Source organism: Heteronotia binoei, chromosome 4 (genome assembly GCF_032191835.1).
Source record: "Heteronotia binoei isolate CCM8104 ecotype False Entrance Well chromosome 4, APGP_CSIRO_Hbin_v1, whole genome shotgun sequence".
Taxonomy (NCBI): Eukaryota; Metazoa; Chordata; class Lepidosauria; order Squamata; family Gekkonidae; genus Heteronotia; species Heteronotia binoei.
The window spans coordinates 131,587,430-131,603,764 of NC_083226.1; the positions used below are offsets into that span (position 1 = coordinate 131,587,430).

The 16,335-nt window shown below is 42.5% G+C and overlaps 1 protein-coding gene across 1 annotated transcript in view; it reads left to right on the top strand.

Moving 5' to 3' along the window:
- Positions 1-1,043: 1,043 nt before the first annotated feature.
- Positions 1,044-16,335, top strand: part of ACOT12 (acyl-CoA thioesterase 12) — a 52,805-nt gene continuing 37,513 nt past the window's right edge. Inside the window, exons 1-3 of the mRNA XM_060235746.1 lie at positions 1,044-1,316; positions 9,402-9,471; positions 14,109-14,169. Coding sequence (XP_060091729.1) covers positions 1,199-1,316; positions 9,402-9,471; positions 14,109-14,169 — 249 coding nt within the window. The 5' untranslated portion in view covers positions 1,044-1,198. The remainder of the gene's footprint in view (positions 1,317-9,401; positions 9,472-14,108; positions 14,170-16,335) is intronic.

Sequence of the window (16,335 nt, forward strand, 5' to 3'; positions counted from 1 at the left end):
TTCACTCCCACCTCAAACCCTTTGCCAAATCCTGGTCTTCCAGACTGCCAGTCTTCACCCTGGACACTAAGCTTAATGCTGGAGGACTAAAATTCCCTCTAAATATGTGATTCTTTGTTTTTCACACACTTTGTTCACCTATGTTCACCTTTGGGGAATAGTCTCCCACTAGAGTCTTTTCTAGGTTTAAAGCCACACCACACTGGCTCTGAAACAGACTCTGCTTTACTGTACCAGATTCATCGCCTGATTAAGTGTGCTTAGAGAGCACACGAAAGCTTACGTTCTGAATAAAACTAAGTTGGTCTTAAAGGTGCAATCGACTCCTATTTTGTTTAGTTTTATGCTCTCCTCATGCGAGAGAGACACTTAAAGCAGCCACTCTCTGATTCATACACTCTGCAACTCCCTGGACTTTCTCTTCAACTGCCTGTCTTCTTTTGACAGCAGAATTTTCTCCAACCAGAGTGAATTCCATTAGCTGTCAATCATGCCATTTCACTCCTCTCATCCAGGTAGCATTGTTTCTAAGCCTGAAATAGCCTGCTATCCCTCACAACTACCTAGGTTGGGAATCCTGGTGCCAAATGCAAGATCCGAACTGGGAGTACCTTCAACTCACTTTGCTTGCTTGAGAATATTGAAGTATTGTGCCTCCCGTTGTTACAGCCGTTTATCAAATGTTAAAACTTTTTTTAAAAAATGACACGGAATTGCCCTTACCCTGCTTTCAGAATCCTTTCTTACCGACCCTCTACTCTTGCAAAACAGCTGAATTTTCTCACCCCTCAGCAAGGGCGTCGAGCATTTTCACCACTTGGACTGATCAGGATGCTAGGTCTGGATTGGGAACCACCTGGAGAATTTGGTGGTGGGGGGGGGGGTATACTCAGTGCAGTATAATACCATGTAATGGAGTCCACTTTCCAAAGCAGAACTGATTCCTTTACCCTGGAGACCGATTGTAATTCCAGGAAATCGCCAGCCACCACCCGGAAACTGGCGGCAACCCTATGAAGAGGCTGACGAAGGAGGGAACTGACGAGCGGCTTCCCTTTGACGCCCAACGTACCTCATTACACATTAGTGCAGCAGCGGCTGTGGGAGCGGGAACGCGAAAGACCGGTTTGACCCTTGCAGGAGCCGCAGCGAAAGCGTCGCAGCGAAAGCGGACGAAGAAAGGGGCAGCCGTCGCGCCATGTCGGGCGCGCAAGTGCACATGTGCAAGACCATCTTTCCCGCTCACGCCGACCATCATGGGGCGCTCAGCGCGGGGCAGCTCCTCAAGTGGATCGACACCACGGCTTGCTTAGCGGGTAAACACAGCGCCTTCTTCCTCTTCCGTTGCTCTTTTGAGCTTTCACCGTAAGATGCCCCTTCGGACACCGAGTGTAGCCTCTTGCTTTTCCAGTGCTGGTCTAATAAACAGCCCCCCCGCCCGGTACGGGGGTTTCTGTGCCTTGCAAGAGCTGCGAAGCTCAAACTCAAGAGGTGGGATTAGGGAGGAAGTTTAGCCTGTCTGATTTCTGCCTTGCCTCCTGCTGTTAAAGGCAGAGGAGCTCTGTGCCTGCAAAAAAACCTATTTCGATGTCGGGCGGGGGGGGGGGGGGAGTAAGCTGTTTTTCCTGGCGCTTAGTAGGCAGATCAGGGCAACTAAAGTGCCTGCCAGAAATGAACGGAGAAATAAGGAAAAGATCGCATTAGTTCCAGTTCCTTGCCTAAAAATTACAGACTATTCTGTATAAAAACAGAAATCAAAATAGTAAAGGAAAATAACAGCAAATATATGGGCACATGGGTTTCTTTGCATGTTTACTTGTTATTTACCTATAAGGATTCTTGCTAAACTTCCTTTCCTTCTTGCTAAAGTTTGAATTGCATTGAAATAGTTTGTAAAATGGTCAGAGTGTACCTTGGTCAGAGTGTTAACCTAGGATCTGGGAAACCCAGGTTCAATGTCTCATTTTCTTAGAAGCTTGCTGAGTGACCTGGAGCTCTCAGCCTAATCTACTCTAGAGGGTTGTTATGATCTTGTAAACCATTTTGAGTTCCCATGGGGGGGGGGGGAGTAAATTTAAATAGCTAAGTACAAGAATAATTTTCCATTTAGCAACAGTGTAAAATCCTCATGTAAAATGAACATACCTTTGTTTACATGTTTACCACTCAAGCTGAAACTTGCATAGGGTTTCCAGGTCCAACTCAAGAAATATCTGGGGACTTTGGGGGTGGAGCCAGGAGATATTGGAGTGAAGCCAGGAGCAAGATTGTGACAAGCATAATTTAACTCCAAAGGTAGTTTTGGCCATCACATTTAAAGAGTCTGCACACCTTTTAAATGCCTTCTCTCTGTTTGAAATAATGAAGGATAGGGACACCTTCTTTTGGGGCTCATAGAATTGGACCCCCTGGTCCAATCTTCTTGAAACCTGGAGGATGTCTTGAGAAGATGCACCGGATGCTATGCTGAAAATGTGGTGTCTCTACCTCAAAAAACAGCCATCCCTGAGCCCCAGATACCTGCAGATGAGTTCTCCATTATACCCTATGGGAATTGGTCTTCATAGGGAATAATGGAGTACCCAGCAGACATTTCCCTCCCCCCCCCCCCCCGCTTTTTGATAGCCCTGAAGCAGGGGAAACGCCTCCAAACTGGGGGAAAAGTGGAAAAGTGAAGCAGGAACAAAACCCGAAGGCATCCATGAAAAACCAGCCTCATTTATGAAAAAATTCACAAATTTATACGTTACTTACTACATAAGCAGAAGATACTTCTTATAAATACAATATAGCCCGAACCCAAAGACCTTTCATTCAATGCCAAAGTTCATTTCTTTGTGGTGGAAGTCCAGGGAAGACCTTAAACAAGCCGTGAAGTAGGAGTCCGATGCTTAGACAGTCCTTTCAGTAAAGACGATAAGCAGCACATCGCAATTTTGCAACAGGGAAGCACATATTGCCCTGTTTCACAGGAGGCTTTAACAAGCTTCACCAATCTTGAATAATTTATACATAGCAATAGCTCAACTTTTTTTCTGCATTTTAGAACGGCACCCTATAAATTTGTTAATTATTTCATAATTGAGGCTGGGTTTTTGTGGATGCCTTCGGGCTTTGTTCCTGCCCCACCTGGGGATTGGCAACCCTAAACATGAAGAATGTAATCCATTTAAGAACAGCAGACAACAAATCAAGCCACACCTACAACAGAATCCAGTGAGTTCCTTCTTGGTGTTTCTGGTGCCAGCCAGGAATGCATGAATATATTATATTATGCTATGACCTATTATAATTTTAGACATGATTAAAGCTAACCACATTGTCAGTATGGAATAATATGAAGAACAGATTGAATGATGTGCAAAACAATAAAAGGAATAGGTGCACAAAAAGAAAGAAGGAAAGGAACGAAGAAATGAAAAAGCGATGGAGCACACCCCTAACTAAAAAAACACAGAATGTCTATTTGTCAGATTGGCTAAATTAACTGTAATGAGAAATTCGGGATGATTAGCCATGGAGTGTTTGGCAACAAACAAAACAAGCATCTAATGACATTTTTCAGCCTAATCTGCCTTAAAGGGTAGATTATTATAAACAAAAAGTATTTATTTATTTATAGTCCACCTTTCTCACAGAGACTCAAAGCAGATTACATGAAGTGTAACAAAGAACTAACAACATCAACAAAAACTAAAAACTAACACAATTTACTCCAGCATAAGTTTTCGTGAGTCAGAACTCCATAGACCCATCAAGTGTGCATCTGTTAGGCTCATGTTTTTATATTCCTTGATCTGATGAATGTATACTTCAATATATTTGATGAAGTGAGGCCTGACTCATGAAAACTGATTTTTGAATAAATTATGGTACTTTTTAAAGTGACACATAAAAAGTAAATTTAACATTTGAGTTATTAATGGCATAAAAGTCACTTGATCTAAGCTATGGAAAAAGAAAACATTCTGGAAGTCTAGGAAGCAAGTGAAAAATATAATCATGTGCCTATATAAGTATTCATCTTTTCCTTTATAATTTTCCTATTTTGTACAAAAGCGTTTCAAAGTAATGTTAGAAATCACGTATACAAGTAGGATAATTCCTTAGCAATCTTTTAAAAGGTCTGCCTGTCAATGTTTGTAATATCAAGCAAATTAAGACTTTGACCGTAATAAAGCAAACTGAAACTGACTATCACGTACTGCAGGGGTCCTCAGGCTACGGACCAGAACCTAGACAGATTAAAGAGGCAGAACAGCCTCAGAATGAGGCAGAGCAGCCCCACCTGGGCAGATGAAAGAGGCAGAGTGGCCTGCAGGGGAAGGCTGCTACAGTGAGGCCACGCTGCCTCTTTCATCCGCCCAGTCCCAGGCAGGTGAAAGGGGCAGTGCTGCTGTGACTTTTGCATATCCCTCATTTGTAGACCCCTGCTGATCAACTGATTGGCAGGTCTTTAAATGGGAGGGAGAGGCAGATTGGCCGCTTCTACCACCTGACTGCCTAGCGGAGAGGCAGCAGAAGCAGCCTCAATCTCCTCCCCTTTTAAAGACCCCGATGAAATTCAGGGATGGGACAGGGGGGTAAGCCTGGGGCAGCAAGATCCCAGTGCCATCTCCCCCCACCAGTCTGTGGAAAAATTGCCTTCCATGAAACCGGTCCCCGGTGCCAAAAAGGTTGGAAGCCACTGATGTACTGTATATTATTACAAACTTCATTTACAAATCCAGATGTGTTTTGTAGCTGATACTAATGAACAATAAAAAGATTAGTGATATCTGAACACATATCTTTGTGGCATCTACTTACATAATTGTATGGGAGTTCTATGGTTTTTTGTATGAGACAGTGTGGTTTACAGTATTATTACTGTAGCGCAGTGGTTCTCAAACTGGGTTGAGATTCAAAAACAGGTTGTGACTCTCACAGATGGGTTTTGAGGATAAGAAGGAAGAGGATGAGCTAGGAGAAGAGGCTCTGGGTGACTTCGTCTTCATCATCTGTATGCGGCCCCATGGCACAGAGTGGTAAAGCAGCCGTACTGCAATACTGTGATCTGAACTCTCTGCTCATTACCTGAGTTCAATTCCAGCAAAAGCTGGATTCAGGTAGCCGGCCCAAGGTTGACTCAGCCTTCCATCCTTTCGAGGTTGGTAAAATGAGTACCCAGCTTGCTGGGGGGAAAGTGTAAAAGACTGGGGAAGGCAATGGCAAACCACCCCGTAAAAAAAAAAGTCTGCCGTGAAAACGTTGTGAAAGCAACGTCACCCCAGAGTCGGAAACGACTGGTGCTTGCACAGGGGACCTTTCCTTTCCTTCATCATCTGCAGAATGGTTATGAAACCATTATCAATATTAAATTTCAGTCAATAAAAATGGCTTCTGGATGGTATTATATACCATCACAGCTATACAAAATGAAGGAAAGTGTGGAGAGATTGGGAATTTCATACATTCTCAGTGGTCTTGTCCCACAGTTAATAAATTTTTGGAGATATATTGTTCATGAAACTAACATGATCACTGGAGAGTCACTCCCATTATTGCCTGAAGCCATTTCCCTAGGTTGGTGGCCAGAAAAGCCTCAAAATAAAATCTCAATGGAAAGGTTTGCACTATTATTAACAGTGGCAAGGTTGGCCCTTGCAAAACATTGGAAGAACCGCACAATGCCCTCAGTCAATGATAGGAGAATCCGGCTCTGAGACTATTTTATACTTTGAAAAATATCCTCTTACAGTTCTCCAGCACACTCACCCAAATCCCAGGAAGCTTTTGTGAAACTATGATTTCCTATTGTTACATACCTCTGACCTTGACATTTTGCCAAAAAACAAATTTTATCATAATCTGATATTTTTCTAAAAGCAGTGACACTCCGTTACTATTGTATTTTGACTTTATTGTGTATATGTTTCATTTTTTGTTGGTTTTTTGTTTTGTTTTTCCCCTTTCTCCTTCCCTTTCCTTTTCTGGGAAGTTAGTTCACCCTGTGCATTCCGTGCATGCCAAAAGCTTAGCTCTTTTTATTTTGATCATATTGTCTTGTTGTTGTATCTACCTCTTGAACTTGGCCTGACTGAATCTGATCCTAGGAAAATGGTATAGACGTGTTGTTATGGGTTTTTATCTGGGGGGAGGGAGGATTTAAAGAGTTAAGTATTTTGTGACTATTTGACTGCACTTGTTGTACATTGTTTTTAAAAGTTAAAAAAAAAGAAAATGCAAAAAAAAATAGGTTGTTACTGAGTAATGCTATCTGTTACAAATAATTCTCCTGGAGTGGTGGCAGATCTGACCATCCTGATTTGTTGGGGCTCAGTGGGACTACAGCACAAACCTTTGGCCCATCAACCTATCAATCAAGAGTACGTGTGTACCATTGGTTGAATCCACTATCCCACCCAAGTGTCTGTTGCCAGCCAGCAAAGCTGATTCTGCCAGTAAAACACAACCAACCTTAGTTCTGGCAGTTACTATAGGAACACACTATTGGCCCATCACACATCAGTCACCCATCTCTGGCTTCCCATTGGCTGACTCCCTTGCCCCCGCTCCTGCAGACCCGAGAATGTTGAACACACTGCCAAAAGCAGTCTTACCTCAGAGACAGCCACATCTCCAGCTGTTCTCTGTCAACCAGAGCTCCTGCAGCCTCGTGAAAGGCCCTATCAACAAGCCATACAGATGGCCTCCCAGCACACATAGGCCCTTTTCACACTTACCAGTGGAAACCGGAAGGGAGTCGGTATTGTGCCGCTTGCAGCAATCCGAGACAGGGATGGGAGTTTTCAGACACGTGTTTTTTTTTCCGGTAGGGTTCCGTGATTGAAGCGAGCCATTTCACACTGTTCCGCTCTTATCTCGCTTCCACCAGCGCCAGCCGTTTTTGCCTGCCGGCTCGCAATCTCCAGCTTTTTTTTTTTTTTTGGAACGTCGGGCTAAGATCGCTATAGCGCTATAGCAACGTATCACAACAGCAACACCATAGAGATGGCTAGGCTCTATTGAGATAAGTTACCAGGTTTCAGCAGTGGCGATATCTGGCATCTTAATGGAGCCCGGGCATCCCTATGGTGATGCTGTTGTGATACGTCGCTATAGCACTATAGCGCTATAGCGATCTTAGCCCGACATTCCAAAAAAAAAAAGCCGGAGATCGCGCGCGCCGGCGGGCGAAAAAGGGCGCGAAAACTGCTTCCGGGTTAGATACTGGACATTTCACACAGCACCCCATAGCGATTTCAACCCGGAAGGAGGGGTTGAAAAGTGGAAGAAGCTGCTCTTTGTTTGTAACGACTCAGGCACGCCTCACTACCGGGACAGCTGCGGGAGTGTGTGAAAAGGTGAGAGTATTCCGGTAGCAGCCAGTTACTGAATCGGGTCTGTCTGAAATGCTAGCAGAAACCCGTTACTGTTCAGTAACTGACCAGCTTCCATACCGGAATACATAGACTGTGTGAAAAAGCCCATAGCCTCCAAAGGGCACTGCAATAGCCAGGGAGCCTGGCATCACCTCAGAGGGCATGGCTGTCCCACCTTTACTGTCTTTCACTCCCTCTCTCCCTCCTCCCCCCAGCCTCAGCCCAGGATGGTTGCTTGAGAAGGAGATAGGGAAGCCTCTAACAACAACAGGGTTGTTGTTCAGACCAAAGGGAGAAGAGAAATGAGGACAATGGTGTCAGCTGCTTTGGTCCCCCTCCCCACTGGGAAGAAAGACTCCCCTTTTCGTAGCTAGAGGCTTCAGGGTTGTCAACTCCAGGTTAGGAAATTCCAGATGGCAGAGATCAGCTCCCCTTGAGGTGTGGTGGTGGTGAAGATTAATGCCTTCACTTGGATGGTCAGCTCTAAACATGAAAAATACATTACAAACTTGTCCAGAATTAACTGATTTTCCTGCATTTTATTTTGGAGAGGGAAAACTAGCTTGGGACAAATTTTGCAAGTGAGGCCCCCAAAGTACATTTCAGAAGTAGAGTCCTACTACTATAGAGTGTATACCTCATGTAGATGAAGTACAACTGAATTACTGCTATATTTTTTTAAAAAAAATATTTCTCTCTTTTTCTGCAGTATTTATGGCCACAGAATGGTTTTACTTACTATGCCTTTAATTGTCATGCCGTTCGTGTGAGACAGGAAAGACCCACAATTTTGCAAGCTAGACCTCCACACAAAACCAGAACTGGAATCACTTGAATAGTTTTAAACCATGTGGTGTTCTCATTGTCTATATTCACCCTATCTCTAATGTACCTCATATGATTATTGAGGGATATAATGGGAGAAACCTCTAAACGCTACTCTGAGAAGGTAAAATGTTATGGATAGATTAAGTAACCAGCAATGTAATCCAAAGCAAAATTACTCATTAACTTAAAAAGGTGTTACTCTATTTAGGATTGCCATTTCCTTCACTACCTGTCATGGTGTCATCTATATTACTCCAGTGATACCTAATACTATTCCATCTAGCTCTCAGATTCATTCCTACCTATGTAGACATATTGAAGTAGGCAGCCTTGTTGGTCTGAAGCAGTAGAACAAAGTAGGAGTCAAGTCAAGTCACCTTTAAGACCAACAAAGTTTTATTCAGAATGTAAGCTTTTGTGTGCCTGCATACTTCTTCAGATGAGGGGACCCTCGTCTGAAAAAGTATGCATGCATATGAATGCTTACATTCTGAATAAAACTTTGTAGTCTTAAAGGTGATACTTGACTCCTACTCTATTCCTACTTTATGTTTTTTAAGGGTATCCACAGGGGTCGTTTTGCAGAAAAATAGGTGGTGGAGCTCATCCAGGGATTGTTATGCAGCTGCAATAGTATTCAATGGACAAGGAGGTGGAACTCTCAGAAGGAGAAGGCAGAACTCTCAGAAAGGTTCAGGAGTTGCGCTTCTGTGAGCTCCCTCTGAATCTGAGGCCTGGGTATCCTATATTTGAATAATTATAGCAGATAAAAATAAAATTTTGCTTTGTTTCATATTATTTAGTGTAGCATCATGTTTTTATTGTCTGCACTACAAGATAAGGACGCCCATGTCATTCTCATAGATTATATGCAGAAAAGTGACGATAGCACTGTTGATACAGAGAGTACTTTTCAAGAGAAGATTTACCTCTGAAGTGCTGGCAGATTTTTGCCTCACTTTGCATGATAGCACTCTTCTAGGAAGAAGAGCACATGGGCTTATTTTATCTGAATGCTTCTTTAATGTGTCTCTGTTCAACTGAATATACTCAGCAAAACAGATGCATAACAATGGTAGACACAATGTATATCTGTTTAGGGAACATCATATGTGAAATGGCCTGAGAAGACAATCATAGTTATAGAAGATTGCCTGGCGTTTATAATTCTCTGTTTTATTGGATTTTTTTCCCCATTATGTCTTGAAGCTGAAAAACATGCTGGCTTCTCTTGCGTGACGGCATCAGTGGATGATATACAGTTTGAAGAGACTGCCAGGTACAAACTTACATAGTTACTATTAAACTTAACAGCCCTTCTTTTTATTTTCTATTTAACAAAGATTAACCAGAACATATAACATCTGAGATAACAGTCCAGTGATTTCTGTATGGGTAGAGGGTTCATTTGGCTACAATAAGATAACTATAGTTACTTTTGGCCAATGTGAGGAAATATTTTAATAAATTATGTAAGCCTTTGGTAGTTGTAAACATGCCGTATCTTTGCTGCTACTTCTGAAATATTCACAGAAGTGATTGAGGTAAGAATTTGATAGTTGCAGATTATGTTGTTAATTTCATACCATTCATTTCTCTCATAATATAAGAAATCTATGCATAGGAAAGTAATAGAAAGTAAAAGTTCATGGAACTTTCCCACTGCATACTTCAAGCCAGCATTCCTTCTGAAGCTGAGGTGTGACAGGAAAAGCAATAGATGTTATGTGAGAATCTACATTTGGATAGGGTATCAGTGAAAATTATACAAATTATACAAAACTAGCTGTGGTTAGTCTAGCTCTAAGATGGCATTTACAATGAGCCAGTGTTTCCCATTTGCAGGGTCATGACCCGGTACCAGGTCACAGAAGCCTCACTCCCAGGTCACAAGAAAAACCAAAGCTAGCCCCGCCCCCAGCAAAGCTAACCCCGCCCCATCTCTGTGTTGTGCAGAGAGGAGCTGGGCTGCCTCTCCTTCCTTCTCTCCCACTTCCAGTGTTTGAAAGAAAAGCTAGCATCCACTGACACTTTAGACCCATTAAGTGTTCTTCAAGGTATGAGCTTTCATGTGCCTTGCAGTATAAGAACATAAGAGAAGCCATGTTGGATCAGGCCAATGGCCCATCCAGTCCAACACTCTGTGTCACACAGTGGCCAAAATTTTTTTATATATATAGATACACACACTGTGGCTAATAGCCACTGATGGACCTCTGCTCCATATTTTTATCTAAACCCCTCTTGAAGGTGGCCATGCTTGTGGCCGCCACCACCTCTTGTGGCAGTGAATTCCACATGTTAATCACCCTTTGGGTGAAGAAGTACTTTCTTTTATCCGTTTTAATCTGTCTGCTCAGCAATTTCATCGAATGCCCACGAGTTCTTGTATTGTGAGAAAGGGAGAAAAGTACCTCTTTCTCTTTCTCCATCCCATGCATTATCTATCATGTCACCCCGCAGTTGACGTTTCTCCAAGCTAAAGAGCCCCAAGCGTTTCAACCTTTCTTCATAGGGAAAGTGTTCCAACCCTTTAATCATTCTAGTTGCCCTTTTCTGGACTTTCTCCAATGCTATAATATCCTTTTTGAGGTGCGGCAACCAGAACTGCGCACAGTACTCCAAATGAGACCGCACCATCGATTTATACAGGGGCATTATGATACTGGCTGATTTGTTTTCAATTCCCTTCCTAATAATTCCCAGCATGGCGTTGACATTACTTGGTCCTTGCCACCACAGGAAATGACATAATTCCTGTATTTGGAAAACCCTGCATTGAGCTATATACTATAACACTAGGATATCTTAATTGGCTATTCATAGGCACATCACAAACAAATAGGTGCATGCAGGTGTAGGGGTGAAAAGAGAGGACCGCCCACTTTCCACCCCCACTTTGGCTCAGCATGAGTTTCAGAGAGATTTTTCTGAAAATGAATTTACTTCCGAAGACAACGCAGGTTTGAGGGAGTACCCTGGAAGTGACATCACAGGAAAAGGTGGAATTTTGATTCAGTGTGCCCCGGAAATGACATTACTTGGTCCTTGCCACCACAGGAAATGACATAATTCCTGTATCCCGGTTCCACCTCCAAAGTCTCCTGGCTCCACCCCCAAATTTTAGTGGGCCACGAAGGAGAAGTGTAAAAATAACCGGGCCACGGGAAAGAAAAATTTGGGAAACCCTGCAATGAGCTATATACTATAACACTAGGATATCTTCATTGGCTATTCATAGGCACATCAGACTATCAGAGTATATATGAATGTATTTATGTATGTGTTACAATATGCATTTAAACTCACTTTCAACATCTGCCATTTTTGTTCTGCTCAACTACTTTACAAACATCTTTTGGGAGTTTTTACAGTCTGCTTGATATCTTTGATATCTTCCAAAAAGTTTCCTGTTCCATCCCTGGACCATGGCATCAGACTATTTAAAAATAAATTAGTGTTTATCTCTGTCTTCTCTTTGTGCCCTTTAGTGTCACTCTCTTATCCTTATCTTTTCTTCTTTTTCTGTTTCCATACCCACAGGTTTCTTTGCATTCCCACAATTATTACCCCTCCCCCCCATCTTGCTCTCTCATTCTACTATGTGCCATGTAGAGAGAGAGAGAGAACAACAGAAGAAAAGGTGCTTGAAAAGGCTTCAATGAAAAGTTGTTTGAAATTCCACTGGGACTTAGGCTACAAGTGAGAGAAGACCACATAAACTGCCTTATACTCTGGGCTTTTTTTGAGCAGGAACAGATAGGAACACAGTTCTGGCTGGCTTGGTGTCAGGGGGTGTGCCTGATATGCAAATGAGTTCCTGCTGGGCTTTTTTGTAGAAAAAGCTTATACTGCTTATACTGAATCAGACTATTAGTGCTTCAAGGTCAGGATTGTCTAGTCAGGCTCCCTGAGGCTCTGGAGAGCCATTGCCACTGAGTAGACAGTACTGCCCTTGATGCACCAATGCTCTGATTCCGTATAAGGTGGTTTCATGTGTAGTCATATGGCCTGTTCTCTGACTTCTCTCGGATGTCTTTCATATCACCTCCTGCGAAGTCATTTTAACCAGAGATGTCCAGGATTGAACCTGGGACCTTCTGCGTGCAAAGCGGAGGCTCTTACACTGAGTCACAGCCCTTCACCAATAGTGAGTCAAACCACTGGTCTATCAAGTCACTATTGTCTATCCTGACCGGCAGTAGCTGTCCAGAGACTAATGTCTTTTGGACCAGCTGATAGCTGTTCCTTTTAATTGGAACTGCCAGAGATTGAACCTGGATTGAATCAAGCTTTGAACAAAATATAAAAAGAAGTCCCGTGCCCGAAGGAACTTGCAATTTAACATCAAGGAGACAAGAAAGGGAGAAAGAACAGTGCAAATTAACCTTTTAAAGTTTTGGATTTTTCAGCTACTACCAATAGTCATCCTATAACTCCGTCAAATTTTAATTTAATTATGTGTCCTGGAGATGGCTAGAATTTGTGTATCTACCATATATCCCATCACATTTGAACAAAAAACAGCTATTTATGTATGATAACTATTTTTATTCAGTTTGGAGGAATGTACTTCCACCATTTAAACAACTTGCAAGGAAAACAGCTTACTGCTATTTTAATAAACAGGCTACTGTTCTTGTCTTTTAACCTTATGTGAATTTATAAGCACTGTTTAAGTACAAAAACATGTAAAATAAATTCTTTCTCCCTTGTTTTGCATTTTCTTCATGTACTCATACTGAGAGCTCTCAGTCTGCTACACTTCAAAAGGTCCTCATCAGTCACAAATGAGAACGCAATGATCTGTGACTCAGCAGTGTTCCTTGAATTCCAATTCTCAATCCCTGTCTTAAGAACAAGCAGCTTCCTTGATGCTCCTCAGCAATAACAATGGGCCCAAACAGTAAACCACCTATATATTTACAGAATTATTAGCCATAGATGGCATAGCAACTTTTCACAGGGTTTATACAGCTATTTGCTTTTGAGAATGTGAATGCTCCTAAGTTCCTGAGTGCTAAAGACTGAGATCTGATTCGAGCCACAAAAGGGAAATGCTCTGAGAAGAAAGGACTTTCCTGAAAAGATTAGAAAAATCAGTCTGAATAACTTACAACTGGCTAAATGAATAAAAAGGTGACCATTTGGGCTGCTTTCTAACAGTTTTGCTCCCGTGTGGAATCTAAATCAAGGGCTGGGGGTGTGTGGTTAGAGTATCTGCATTATGTTTCCTCCAGTCATCCTCTTTCTGTGTTTTCCTCCACTATGATATGGTCCTTCCCAACTTTGGTTTGGTACTCTTTGGAAAGATGTGTACATGGGAAGGTGTGCATTTTTTTTTGCACATCTTCCCCTCATCACTATTTTTCTTTCCTGAGCCATGCTAGAGCATTTTGACATTTTATAAGCCTCCAATTACTAGCTCATCCGAATTCTCATCTTTAATTTTCTTTAAACATTTATAGATTTCATTGTCTCTCTCCTTATATCTTTGTTTTTGTCTTTTTTTAAGGGCTAGGGCAGAAGTTCCCATACATTTTCAAGCCTATAGGAACTGTTGGAATACTGACATGGGGATGGGTGCAGCTACAAAATGGCAGTGCTAGGAATAAGCCTGTTGTATCAGCATTTGAGAAAACAGCAAAACTATCTTACTACAAAATGACAATTATTACATAGTTTGGCCTTAGGAAGGAGACCCAGGCTGACCATACACAATATCCTTCCAGATTTTTCAGTGAGTGTCTCTTATAGAATCAAAATGTTCTTTACTTCTGCCGGTACCACCATTAATTTCTGCAGCAATGATCCTTCTGCAACCAAGAGTATATGGTTGCCATTGTTGGATCAGACCCAGTGAAGCTCTCACACTTTTCATAATATTTTAATATAATGAGATCATTTTCTTAATAGAGTTGGACAAATTATCAGCATCAATGCAAAAGTAAACCGGGCATTCACTACCAGTATGGAGGTAAGAGACCATTTATTTGCTTTGTTTTAAGTATTAACATACAGTTTTATTTGGTGTAGTGCATGGTTTGATGCAGAGTCAGTTTGGTGTAGTGGCTAAGTGCAAAGACTCTTATCTGGGAGAATATGGGAGGTTTGATTCCCTATTCCTCCACATGCACCTGCTGGAGTGACCTTGGGTCAGGCATAACTCTACTAGAGGCTGTTCTGGAGAGAGCAGACTCTGTCAGAGCTCTCAGCTCCACCTACCTCACAGGGTGTCTGTTGTGGGGAGGGGAAGAAAAAGGAGATTGTAAGCCACTCTGAGATGCCTTTGGGTAGTTAATAGCAGGGTATAAATTCAATCTCCTCCTCCAACTTCTTATACAGAATGAATCAAAGGAAGGTATTAATTCTTAGCCATAGCCATTAATTCTAAGCCAATGCCCTGCTCTCACTTTCATTTGCCTTTCTTTCTCCACATCTTATGAGTACTACTTCTAGTCATAACATAGCCTTGTTCTCCATTCCCAGATCAAATGGTCCAAGTTCCCTAGATATCCCTCCACTTCCAAGAGTGATTGACTTTTTCTGTAGCTTTTTCAAATCTGCCTCCATTTATCTTTACGCTGTTTTAGTAGATCCACTTCCCCAAATTTACTGCTGAGCTAAATTTGAGCTCAGCGTTACTGTGCATCACACTTGCATTTTTAGTTGGCGTAGCTTGTAGGTTTTTAGCCTCATTCAACTGAAGCAATATAGGTTATAGTGCACTATAGATTGTGGAATGTTTTCATTCAAACAAGACGTACGGTTGATTAATACCAGGACAATCAGTTCAAGGTGTGCCTTCAATTTATTGTAGCCTTTGTAGGATTTACAGCACAATCCAGAGAATTAGGGATGGGTATAAACCAGGAAAATTGAGGTTCATTTTGATTTGTGGGGCCCCATGAACCTTCACAGACCTTCCTTTTTACCAAACCAGTTCATTTTGTGAGGTTTGTGATGCTGCAGAATGCCCATCCTGCACACAGCAGGAGGAGAACTGCACTCAGATCCTGGGATCAGCTTCTTCTTTTGCAATGTGTTTTAAAATGTACCACAGAAAGAGAAGCCTTGGCAACCAGGATCTGCCTGTAATCAGGAGACCCCTCCCAGCCACATTCAGATCCTGGGTTTGCCTTTCTCCTGGCCATGGCTTGCCATGGTGAGGGGATCTCCTGGGAAGGGTCTCTCTTTCACCTGCTTGTGGCAAGCCTCAGCCAGGAGAAAGTTGGGGGGGGGGGGAGAGAATCTCCTGAGAAGGGTCTTTCTTTCTCCTGATTGTGGCGAGTCTCAGCCAGGAGAAAGTGGGATCTCCCAAGAAGGGTCTCCCTTCCAATCCTTGTGCCAAGCGTTAGTCAGGAGAAAGGGGGGATCTCCTGGGAAGACAAGGGATCACCTGGCTACTAACCCTAAACCCGTCAGAGCTGTTAGACTGAAGTAGATGCAAGCCATTTCAGTGATCCCTTTGCTCCCTCCTACTTGGAAGGTGGGGGGGAGTGAGAGGGAACACTGAAATAGTTTGCATTGATTTCATCCTAACAGTGGGGCTGGTGCATCTAGATACAAGCCATTTCACAATATCTCTTGCTTCCTGCACCCCCTCCCACTTTCCACCATGAACCTCCCCCCAAAAAATGTGAACCATGCCCCAGGCAAGTTTAGCTCAAAATTTAGGAATGTGAGCAGGCAGATTCATGTCCATCCCTACTAAGAATGCTTTCCAGGGATGTATCATCTACACTTCATTTCCTGAGAAAGGATGCCTGCAAAAAAGGAAATTAATAGGAAGTGGAACTGAAACTGGCTAAACTCAAAACAGCATTCAGTAAGTTTTGTCCTTGATACTAGTCAATTTCAACTCCATTGTGAATTCTCACTTTGCAGGCAGCGTGCTGGTTCAGTGCAGCATGAACACTGTACATGTATTGTTGCTTCTCCTGAATTATGCCACAGAGACTGGCCAATCAATTCCCATGACAGGCATGCAACCATAATCCAAACAGTGCTCCAGATCTCTGTAATCTGTTAGAACTGTGGGAAAAGTCAATTTCTCCCCCAAGCAACTATATATTACAGTATCAGAGCTAGGAAAATAAGATAACATCCAAAATAGAAGTGCTTTATCAAGGGTAGGCTTCTG